Below are 12,352 nucleotides of genomic sequence, written 5' to 3' on the forward strand. Positions count from 1 at the left end.
CAGCTACACCAGCTGCTACAAAAGAATATGTGATTGTGCACATGTATGCTTTTCCTGTACTTGGCATTTGCTTGTGTATGCGTAGATGATTGTACATATGTGTATTTATTGTGTATATATAAAGCAGCTCCTGGCAGAAAAACCAGCCCCTAATATGAGCTAATAGGCATGTGGTGGATCCGCCATCTGCAACAAGGCTAAACCCAGTCTGACTCAAGTATCAAGGGGCCCTGGCAACACTACGTAACCAAAAGCCCCATCCATAATCACCATGGAAACACATCCTGCTCCATTGAGGATAGGGTGACAGAGGGCAAGTGGCAAACTTTGAGATGAGTAAAAAAGGTACAAAAAATTTAAAAAAGATTTGCGCTGGTTTTAGAGAGCTCCTCTGTCTGCTTCCCAGTGAGGATTCAATGATTAATAACGCGCGGCCTGTCTGATTTTTCAGTAGAGCCAGAGAAGGATATTTGAATTTCATGAGCTAATGAATACCCTACATTATCATTCATTAACATTTTCTCACATTTATGCGGCTACAAAACAATAGTACTGTTCTCGTAGAAGGCCAGTGGAGAGCAAAGCAGCAAGATTTGACAGAAATACAAGGTTACTGAACAACAATGACAGTATTGTTGGATATAAGCTGCATATTTGATGGATTACAATGCTTGAAACTGCATGTATATAGTTTTTTTTTTTTTTTTTTGTGGCGGTGGTAGCACACTGGGGCAGCAGAACAAGCTATAAACAAAGCATAGTTACATTGCAGTTACATTAGCCCAAAACCTTTCTGGCAATATGATAACCTTAAAGGGATAGTGCACCCAAAAATGAAAATTCAGCCATTATCTACTCACCCATATGCCGATGGAGGCCCTGGTGAAGTTTTAGAGTCCTCACATCCCTTGCGGAGATCGGCGGGGGAGCGGCCAGCACACCTAATGGCAGACGGCGCCCCAGACTAACGTCCAAGAACACAAAATTGAATCCACATAGTACCTCCATACTGCTCATTTGTAGTGATCCAAGTGTCCTGAAACCCCAACATTAAAAGTTGTTTCGAAAAACATCATATGAACTCTGTTTTTAGCCTCACTGTAGCCTGTAGCTCTGACTGCTTCTCTGTGCTCCATGCTCACGTGTGCGTGCTTGCACAAGACCAGCGAAAGCACGAGCTTTGCTCACCCGTGTTTACATCACGTGACACGTGCACCGCAGGGGGAGACAACAGTAACCACAGAGCTAAAAGATAATTTGTACTACGGTCTTTTAGCAAAGGACAGCCCAACATGTCTGAAGACTTTGAAATTGAGGAGGAACAGCATTTCTTCGTTGAGCCGTATGTGTTTGAGCCCGAGTATACGCACGGAACTCAGGCTACTGGACGAAGCAGCCGCTGCAGCTCATGAGCCTAACACTCAGCCAGCCACAGAAAACTGGAGTCGAGCACTGGAAACCTGGTGGTGTAGTTGTTTCAAATGCAAAGCAATGCCAACGGGTGAGGAAAGTCTTTGCTGCTCAGACTGGCAGTTGCCGATGCCTGCACTTGAGAATCTGGACATCAGTACTGACGAGACTGCTGCTCTTCAGAGACCGCGCATCACCGATCACCCTGAGCGCACACACGTGAGCACAGGAGCACAGAGAAGCAGTCAGAGCTACAGGCTACAGTGAGGCTAAAAACAGAGTTCGTATGATGTTTTTCGAAACAACTTTTTATGTTGGTGCTGCAGCACGCTTGGATCACTACGGATGAGCAGTATGGATTTTTGGATTCAATTTTGTGTTCTTGGACGTTAGTCTGGGGCGCCGTCTGCCATTAGGTGTGCTGGCTGCTCCCCCCGCTGATCTTCGCAAGGGATGTGAGGACTCTAAAACTTCACCTGAGCCTCCGTCAGCATATGGGTGAGTAGATAATGGCTGAATTTTTATTTTTGGGTGCACTATCCCTTTAAGTCTAAAATGCATTCTCATTTGGTCTCTGAGAAAAAAACCTTGGAGAAAAATGTGTCTTTAGCTGCAGGAAGCTCCATTATGTTCACCAGACTGCAGACTCTGCCCGTCTGACAAATTTAAAATGTTCCGTTGTTGCTTGCGCCTGCCTGTGATCTCGATTGTTTGGTTTAAGTAAAGTGAGGATAAAACCCAGTCCAGACTGTCTAAAGTCAGTCATTTGCTTGCCTTGACATTCTGACAAAATCAAACATTAGCAGACATTTTAGTCTTGGCTCATGCAAATACTGAAGTTTAATGACATAACCATTGTTAACAACTAATAGCTGCACTCTCTCCAGCACCAAACAGGAAGTAGCAAACCTGGAAGGCAGTAAAACTGGAGGGGACTCTGGGAAGGCGCAAGAACATGAACAAAGACGAAAGAAATCTTATCATATTTTTGGAGAAATGAAAGAGTGATTCCAGAGAGAAGCAGACAGAGGGGTCTACAGTCTGTGTTTGAAGGATATATCCAGGATGTCAAACTGACTCAGCAGCAACAACAGGTTAAAAAGACAAAGATAGTTAGAAGCTAAAGCCGAACTATAGGCTACAGATCACAGTGTAAAAGTGAACCACCACATCACTGCTGATCGCCACACAAGACAATGAATATAAAGGGAAACTTTGCTGATATTGAACCAGCTGTGTGGCATCACAGTGTGTGCAGATGAACAGTGTTTGACTTCCTGCCTGGACCTCCGCTGCCACAGGGAGCTGTGGGGGAAGTCAAACAACGTTCATCCGCGCACACTGCGATGACACACAGCTGGTTGAATATCAGCAAAGTCTCCCTGCTTCCCTTCACTGGTTCCTGTACAGCAGGGTCGGTCTTTGTTTCACTGTTGTAATCATTAAAAAGCAAAAGCAGCATGTGTATACATTCAGTAGGCTATATCTTCAGTAGCTAGCTAGCTAACCCTACACTTTTCAGGGTTTGATTTTGGTTTTGGAGCAGGGAAGAAACGTATATCTTTTTCCAACCTCTCCAGGTAACGAGTATCATTAATAGACGACGTGTCCCAGGCACAACATTTAGCTCCAAAACCAGCCTGAAAATATAGGAAATCTGAAATGACTGCATTAGAGTCAATGGAGCACAGCTGTGTTGTTGTCAGACCCTGGTCTGAGCTGGCCAATTGTGCATTGACACCTTTTCTCTCGTGTTTCTGGAGTTTTGTGTTTTTGCAGACACGTAAGAAACTGTTTATATGTCATTTTTTTAAAGGGAGTTTGACATAATATTTTCTACCTGGAGCAGGATGGGAAATAATCTCTGTGAGAGGATATCAGACTTTATTCTTTTCAAAGTCTTCTAGTGCACGGCAGGAAAGAACTGCAGAGGTTACGAATAATTCATTGTTGATTCGTCAAAACAAGCAACATCTTTCTGGTAAGCCATAACAGTCTCATCCATTGCTCATGTAAAAATACTCATTATTGCTACCCTAACATATTATTTGAGCAAATATGTGCTGTGAAACCCTTAAATATTAGATTTCAGCTTTACATTCCTCTCACTGGAAATTAAATTAGACCACCATGATGCAATAAAACCCCTCACTGAAACAAGTGCATCTCAGCACACAGACATCAACTAATAATGATGGCACCAAAAACATTTAATCATCTATAAATGTGTGGAGTTCTGCTATAAGGTTAATAGCAGTGACTAATTATAGAGTTGTATGTAATCAGACTCTGCATAAATTCATATTAGTTGGTCAAACTGGTAATTATCAAATGGATAAACATGTTATTTAATAGAAATAAACCAGTAATGACCCACGTTTTAATTACATCATATTATTTTCTGTTCTGGCACCATGTTATCTCCTTTTGGACGTCAGCATGGGTCAGTGCAGCTTTTATAAAGACGACTGCTTCCAGGCAAGCCTATCAGATCAGATTTAGCTTTTGTCTATGGTGTCCAACAGAGCTAATCATCTTGGAAACAGCCCAGCAGTGGGGAAAAGGGTCTGTTATGATGGGTACAACATGTACACAGAGCTTGTGTACCAAAGGACTGCAGGAGGTATAATGGTAAAGAACAGGACATAATGGGACATTACTAGCACTCATAAGGCTCCAACCCCCTGATATCCAAGCAATGACAAAAAAAAAAAAAAAAAACTTCCAGAGAGGATCAAAGTACAACCACTAGCTGTCCTTTTCTTGCCTGTAACATCACATTAGCTTTAAAAGCACCCGGCTGGGAGCATAGCGATCAGAGGAAAAGGTCAGCCATTCTGCCCGGACAAAAGAGAAGTCTCCCGCTGTGTTATTGTGCCTGTGTCACTCGGATAGGCACCAGGTATATGTGCCTCAGTTGCCCCCGTCTGCGGGTTTGCCTCATAGTCTTCAATCACCTCTGGGAAAACTGTTCCTGAAGCTTCCTGGCCCGGCCTTTCAGTGTTCAGGCGGACACTTTCCCCGAGCTCAGAAAAGGTCAGCAGGTATGCTATGAGCAGTGCAGAACAGGTACTTACAACAGGGGTAATTGAGCAGCACAATGTCGTCCAAGGCAATGTAGCCCTGTCGCTCCTCGGAAACGGTCGCTTCAAAGATGACCTGTGGAGACAGTGGATAAATTAAATGACTACAGACCATTACATCTTGAGTGGCAAGTAGACTGACAAAGTAGGAAATGGGAGGGATGGAGTCCAAAGGCCTGTCAAGAACAGACATGCACAGATATTCCATTAATTCCACCATACATTTAGAGGCTCCGCTGTAAAACCTGGAAATGCTATTTAAATGGTAATCTGGAAGGTTTCTTGCATTTCTGGTCCAGTGTGTTTTGTGATACTTGTTCAAACACAGTATTCTAATAGCAGCTAAATCAGAATTTATTAACTGATCCTTTTCATCTCTCTGAAACACCAACAGGGAAATATCAGGATTTGGAATAAGCCCCTCAGAATCAAAAAAGAGCGTTGTCGAGAGCCACTATTTTGTCCCAAAAGAAAGTCATGAGTCATACAGGGAAAAATATTATCATAGAGGAGGCAAAGATTTCTGCACCAACACTGGCCTGAACAGATCTGAGTGCGAGGCAGCCACCTGACAGTTTGTGGTTTCAGCTGTGAGTAGTGATTGCAGTGATGTCTCAGTGGTCATAAATAGCTTGGACTGTTGGATATACTGTGTGCTTAAACCTATACTCCCAAGGTAGATATGAAAATAAACATTTGCAATTCAATTTTCTGGCAATAAAAAAAATTGCTTGTCTAAATGCAAATCTCAATGGCTATCTGCAGTATCTCAATCATCAACCAGAGCTTGACCAAACTAAATCTTAAAGGGACAGTTCACCTCAAAATCTAAACAACATTTTTGTTCTTACCTGTAGTGCTACTTATCAATCTCAATTGTTTTGGTCACAGTTTGAGATATCAGCCATCTAGATGTCTGTTGTATTTCTAATGTAATGGAACAAGACGGCACTGAAAGCGCCAAAAAATGGATTTGAAAAACCAACACATTCTCACTCTGACCTCGTCACATATCAGCGTTTGGTCATGGACCTTTCACGTCCAGATATAATGTGAAAGGTACCCTGGGTGCGTTGGTTGTTGACGTTCTGGAATGCTGTGTCTGTTCGTTTTCACAGAAAATTAACCATTGACATGCAGTCTCTTTAATAAACACACTACATCAGTACAAAATGCAAATTGACGTGGTTAGGTTTAGGAAAAAAAGAACAGGGTTTGGCTTTATAATCTTATAGGATGCAAACACAGCTCTCCAAAGTGAAGGTCGGTGTTTGATGGACCCATCCACCAGCCTTCCTGCCCACTGGACTTTTGCCGCCTAAACTCTTATTCTTGTCCTGCCACGTTTCACCCTGATGCCGCTGAGTGCTGTCGAACTGTAACGGCAACAAGCTGTGTATCATGCCGACGTTAAAGGATGGCTTCTACAGTGTCTGACGCCGCAAGTCACTGCCCAAGCGCCAGATTTTTACCGGGCTGGATAAACTCAAAAGCAATGTCTCTTTCCAGAAATCATGACCTAGTTACTCAAGATAATTCACAAACCTTGTTGCGAGAACTTTAAAGTAGGAACTATTTTCTTCCTACTGAACACACACCAGACATGTCACCATGCAGAAGGAAGTGTGCATCTACTGCTAACTCACCTAGCACCACTGAGCTAGCTAACATTACGGCTCAGTCGAGGAGGACGCTATTGATCTTTACATCTAGCAGTCATGAGCACGAGCCTCTCTTCATGAGTAGATGCACACTTCCTTCTGCATGGTAATTAGTTGGTAGAAAGAAAAACTCAACAGCAATGAGTGTGTCTTTTCCAGAAATCATGACCCGTATAAACTACACCAGCCAACCTTATCATCATGCAGAAGGTAGCGTGCATCTACTAATGGATGAAAGGCTCGTGCAAGAGGCACTGCGAGATGTATATATTAATGGTGTCCTGCTCTGCTGAGCTGTAACATTAGCTAGCTCAGTGGTGCTAGGTGAGCTAGCAGTAGATGCACACCTCCTTCTGTGTGGTGATATGATTAGTGGGTAAGGTAGAATGATAATGAATGATAAAAGTGCTACAGATAAGAGGAAAAATATGTATTTTCCATATTGAGGTGAATTCTTTCTTTAATTTTATCCTGATGTTTCTTCCATTTTTTCCCTATCAAACATTTATTTCTTTGGTCAGGGTCGGGAGGTCTCATCCAGCTCATACTTCACGGATAGTAGCCTGACTTGATTTGAACACCCCTTGCCTAATGGATAATCATAAGCATTCCAACCCTCAGTAATTATCTCATAGTCTTTATTAAAATTCTGCTTTCTCAAAAGGGAACTAATTAAAACAGATATTCAACACAACAAACATCAAAAAATGATTCACTAGACACCACATACTATATAAAGAATTCTATGTATAGAATTAAATAGTGTGCCAGATGGATAATTAAATCTCAGAAAACTCAGGTCATCCTGTTAATTCAGTAGGTGTATATATTAGCATTTTCTTCTGCACAACTGTCTACAAAATGCGCACAGTTAGGGACTATTGATTGTACACTACATGCTATGGTGCCTTTAGGAATAATCTGATGCTATGTAAGGTATACTGTAATAACTCTTCGTAGCACAGCCGAGGCATTTTATTAGGCAGAGTGGTAGGCTCATAACTTCGATTACAATCAATTTGCCTCTTTCTCTCAGGCTCTTTGGTGGACAGGGCTTATAAATAACTCAGAGAGCAGGTGTGTAAAGAGCTAATTCATAGCATCTTTGGTGCATTATTTTGTTAACCTGCTGTGTTGGACTGAGTTTGGGAGCCGGCACTTAATTTACTACTTGCACATTTGTTGAGAACTGCTTAATCAACTACCTCCACATATGACCGTGGGAGACCATTCCTTTTTACTTTACCACTACAAAAGTTGTTTATTTTACTGTCATATCAGCAGCACATAGGTAGAAATTAAGAAAATAACATAACAAAGACAGTAAAAACAAAATAGTGCCATTCATCCATTCTCAATAGAGAATATGCCAGCTGAGCGCCCCCTCACTCACCTTGACATTACACACGTGAGCTTCCCCCCATATTGTCCTGCATACAGACACATTATTGATTGGTGTGGCCATATATAATGGTCACATCAACGTTAACATTTCACAGTGGTACCAAAGACCATTCTTGACAGTTTGCGTGACAAAACAATCTCAGCTCAAAGGTCAATTTGTCGACACAACACGACCAGGACCACGCGTTTGAAAGCAAATAAAAAGCTAATTAGTGGTACTATTAGTTGAGAAGATTTTCTCACGTGTGCCTCCACATTGTTTACACCCATACGGTACGTTTCTTTATGGCACATTTTTATGAGGCAATGCCCACAGCCTAGACAGAGGTTATGACCCCACTGCCCGTTATTCCTGAAATATACAGCCAACAGAATTTTAACAGCATTCAGACCACGAGATGCCAAAAGTCTTCACTGAAATCAATATTACAAAGGCAACTATCATTAAATCCGCTTTTACACATACAGACTTGAAGAGAATTGACAGAATAGCAGTCATTAAAAATTGATCCCCAGTTCACAAGCTGTCACCGAGACTAAAAGACACCCCATTGTATAATGTGGGAAAAGCCATGCCAATCTGTTGAGCTTGTACATCATTGTTGGACTACACAGTTTCGATGAGCATAGTGGCAACATCAGAAAATAACTGCCCAATCGGACTTGAGTAGGTGTATTACTGTGCTTGTTGCTAAACAATGTGCAAAGAAGGGTCCCGGCCATCCATTTGCACATTCTCCCCGTGTCAGCGTGGGTTTCCTCCAGCTTCCTCCCACAGTCCAAAGACATGCAAGTTAATTGGTGACTCTAAATTGTCCGTAGGTGTGAATGTGAGTGTGAATGGTTGTCTGTCTCTATGTGTCAGCCCTGTGATAGTCTGTCTGTGTGTCCAGAGTGTACCCTGCCTGTCACCCAGTGTCAGCTGGGACAGGCGCCAGTCTTCCAGCAACCCTGTACAGGGATGAGTGGTAAAAAGAATAATGAATAAGTTGCTAAACAAGCCTGACATTTAGACTCATAGCAGGGAAGAGACACCCTGCTACTTTAGAATCCATAGGTGAGAACTCACATTCGAAGCACTTGGCAAATGTCATTAAAAAAAAAAAAAAAAAAGTCTCTTAGCGGTCTTTAAATAAGTCTGGCTTACCAAGAGTACAAAACATGAATAAATCCCTCTTCTGTCCTTTTTATCAATCCATACGGCAGCTGCAGGAGTCCTTAAACGCAGCCTAAATATTCACTCAGTCATCTAAATGAGCCGGGAGCATGCAGAGCCTCAAAGTGAATCGGGAGGCCTCCCAGAGCGCAACAAAGTCATTCTGGGTTTCCGAGTAGTAATTACAGAAAGCAGAGCCCAAATCATTCTCTCTACGAGCAATTCTTCCCTTTTTACTGCAGCACGACAAACTCTGAACTTGAGGGTTGAGTGCATTAACAGCTGCGAAGATGAAAGTTGTAACTGTATACTATATCGTGTGTGTGTGTGTGTGTGTGTGTGTGTGGCGGTCACTGATTCACCCACTCTTACTACGTCTAGTTATCTATGCCAGAGCCCAGTGGAAGTCAGACTGTGACCGTGCACTCAGACGAGCAATAGATTGCAATGTTGACAATACATCAGGCTTTAAGTGCCTGGGGCCAATCAATACCACAAAAGGCCTTGGCAGATGGATACAGACTAAGGCTTTCTTTCCACTAATTTATTTTTATTTTTCATTCCTATGTCGGGCCATTAGAGACGTCAGACCGATTAACTCTTCAATTCATCACGCGTCAACGCACCCACCACCATCGATTCACTCAGCTCCGTGCTTTGAGCCATCATTAAGCTCCTCCGCATCTGCCCTCACTTTTAGAAAAGTGTGTTTGACTATGACTGTGCCAGACACGGAGGAACTTGGCATCCAATAGCTGCGCACATGCAAAAACACAAGCTATTATGCAAATGGCTACAGTAGAATCCCCTTGAACTTTGTTCACACAACGCAGGGCAATGAAAATGAGACGATTTGCTCAATGTACGAAGAGTGGAGTGAAGCTGGAGTAGGAGAGGGTGCAATGGCCCTGAGCGCTCAATGCACTGCAGATGAAGAGGACACATGCACAGATCTTCACCAAACTGACACAAATATACAGCATAGCTAAACTCACTGCCAGAAAAGCCGAATACAGGCAACACAACCAAACACTGAAAGATGATGCAAATATGTACAACACAAGTAAGACAGATGCTTCAAGTTGCACAGAAAATAAAAACAGAGCTTAGTTTTAAAACAAAGTTTCCATAGGACAAAAACCAATGAACATGCATGGAAATGGATTTGCTTATGCTGTATGTATTTTCTGAGGGTCTCTGAATTGGGTTATGTTGTATGTAATTGTGGAGCATTACTGTATTTGGTTTGTTGTGATGTATCTGTGACGCGTTTTTGTCAATGTGTTCAATGTGTGCATTGTAATTTAGTTGTTGGTTTTTTTTGTTTTTTTTTTGCCTCTTCTTACATTTCGGGCTGCTGGTCTATAATTGTCCATGTTTCCAGACTGGCTGCAGTGTGTGTTTGTGGCGTCCAGAATGGTTCTAGTAATTCATAGTTTCTGATTTAACTGTAGTTTTGAAAACAGTTTCTTCTGTTGTTTTACAAATTTAATCCATGACAGACTGAGTGAGTTCATTGATGGCATCTGTAACGTCAACGCTGGTGTCCTGGAACACGCTTCGGACTCTAATTGGTTCCAACTCATGTGTCACTGGAGGTCATAGTTTATTTACAGATCTTAAAAATACACAAACAGGTTTCACACATCAGAAACTGTTCCTTTTGGAAACCCTAACCCTTCATCAGTCAACTGTTGAAACGTCACATGTGGTGATACGATTAAAATTTCCAAAAGGAGCAGTTTCTGGTGTACAGACCTGTTTTTTTTTTTGTGTTTGTTTTTTTGTGTGTTTGTTCTTCCGTCCAGCACCCAGTATTTATCGTTTTTGTATGTGTGTGCTATTTTCTGAGTCTTCCATTTACAAATCTTGACCTCAGCAAGATTGCCACATGTTGGCTACCCTCGAACACAGCCACCTCTGAACGGCGTATAGGAGTTATCCAAACTGTTTATTCCCCTTGTGGTGCAAGCTGAGCAGGAATGGGACAGCACCTCACATTCCTACTTTCGCATCAGTCCTTAATCACCATAAAGCACACCTCCTCCCCTCTGTCAGATCAGCATTTTGGAGCCACCTCCGAATGGCGTATAGTACTAATCCAAAATGTTTATTCCCCTTGTGGTGCAAGCTGAGCAGGAATGGGACAGCACCTCACGTTCCTACTTTCGCACCAGTCGTTATTCACAAAAGCAGACTGTCAGATCAGCATATTCCAGCTCTAGGAGTTATCCAAACTGTTTATTCCCCTTGTGGTGCAAGCTGAGCAGGAATGGGACAGCACCTCACATTCCTACTTTCGCATCAGTCCTTAATCATCATAAAGCACACCTCCTCCCCTCTGTCAGATCAGCATTTTGGAGCCACCTCCGAATGGCGTATAGTACTAATCCAAAATGTTTATTCCCCTTGTGGTGCAAGCTGAGCAGGAATGGGACAGCACCTCACGTTCCTACTTTCGCACCAGTCGTTATTCACTATAAAGCAGACTCCTCCCCTCTGTCAGATCAGCATTTTGGAGCCAGCTCTGAACGGCGTATAGAAGTTATCCAAACTGTTTATTCCCCTTGTGGTGCAAGCTGAGCAGGAATGGGACAGCACCTCACGTTCCTACTTTCGTACCAGTCCTTATTCACTATAAAGCAGACTCCTCCCCTCTGTCAGTTCAGCATTTTGGAGCCAGCTCTGAACGGCGTATAGGAGTTATCCAAACTGTTTATTCCCCTTGTGGTGCAAGCCGAGCAGGAATGGGACAGCACCTCACATTCCTACTTTCGCACCAGTCCTTAATCACCATAAAGCACACCTCCTCCCCTCTGTCAGATCAGCATTGTGGAGCCACCTCCGAATGGCGTATAGTACTAATCCAAAATGTTTATTCCCCTTGTGGTGCAAGCTGAGCAGGAATGGGACAGCACCTCACGTTCCTACTTTCACACCAGTCGTTATTCACCATAAAGCACACACCTCCTCCCCTCTGTCAGATTTGCATATAGAAAAAGAGTCGTGTGGTTGAAGCTGCTGCTCAGGATTTCGTTTTGGTGATACAAAGGATTTACAATTGGAAACTGGACCTGGCCAGCTAGCAAAAGTTGGCAGAAGGAGAGTTTACAGAATGGTGAGTTGATTTCCTCATATTTGAAAAGCTTCTTGCCACCATCTCCCAGCACCAATCACAATAAGCACCTTGCAAAACAGACACAAGGGCATAAATGCTCGGGTTGGCCGGCTCTCTTTACTGTTTCTTAGACTTTTTTATTGGCATTCTCTTGTTTACAAAGCTGTTTTTGGCTTACCTCCAGCTTACTTATGTGTCTACATTAAGCAAAAAATTGAAAATGGCTATGCTTTCTGTTCTCAAAACATGTTTTTATTGTGTATGCCAAGGGAACGTACAGAGTCTGGCAAGCGAGCATTTCTGTAAGCAGCTCTTGATGTGTAAAATCTTCTACAGAAGGACTTAAAGTTACACTCTTTGGTTCCTCTCGGACGTTTCAAAGCTCTGTTGCAGGGTTTTTGTATATACTGTAGTCTTGTATATGCCAGTGTCAGGGTCTATCTTAGCTCGTCTTTGTTATCATATGTAGTTGCCCTTTTTTTGCATTTTTATGTTTCACTTCTAGTATATACATGATTAT

The 12,352-nt window shown here is 42.6% G+C and overlaps 1 protein-coding gene across 4 annotated transcripts in view; it reads right to left on the bottom strand.

Annotated features, from left to right (window-relative positions):
* Nucleotides 1-12,352, bottom strand: part of ptprua (protein tyrosine phosphatase receptor type Ua) — a 272,911-nt gene that overhangs the window by 115,315 nt on the left and 145,244 nt on the right. For all 4 annotated transcript variants that reach the window (XM_049602750.1, XM_049602749.1, XM_049602748.1 and 1 more), the window contains exon 4: nt 4,488-4,569. In XM_049602750.1, coding sequence (XP_049458707.1) covers nt 4,488-4,569 — 82 coding nt within the window. The remainder of the gene's footprint in view (nt 1-4,487; nt 4,570-12,352) is intronic.

The sequence above is a fragment of the Epinephelus fuscoguttatus genome, linkage group LG17, assembly GCF_011397635.1.
Source record: "Epinephelus fuscoguttatus linkage group LG17, E.fuscoguttatus.final_Chr_v1".
In the NCBI taxonomy this organism is placed as follows: Eukaryota; Metazoa; Chordata; class Actinopteri; order Perciformes; family Serranidae; genus Epinephelus; species Epinephelus fuscoguttatus.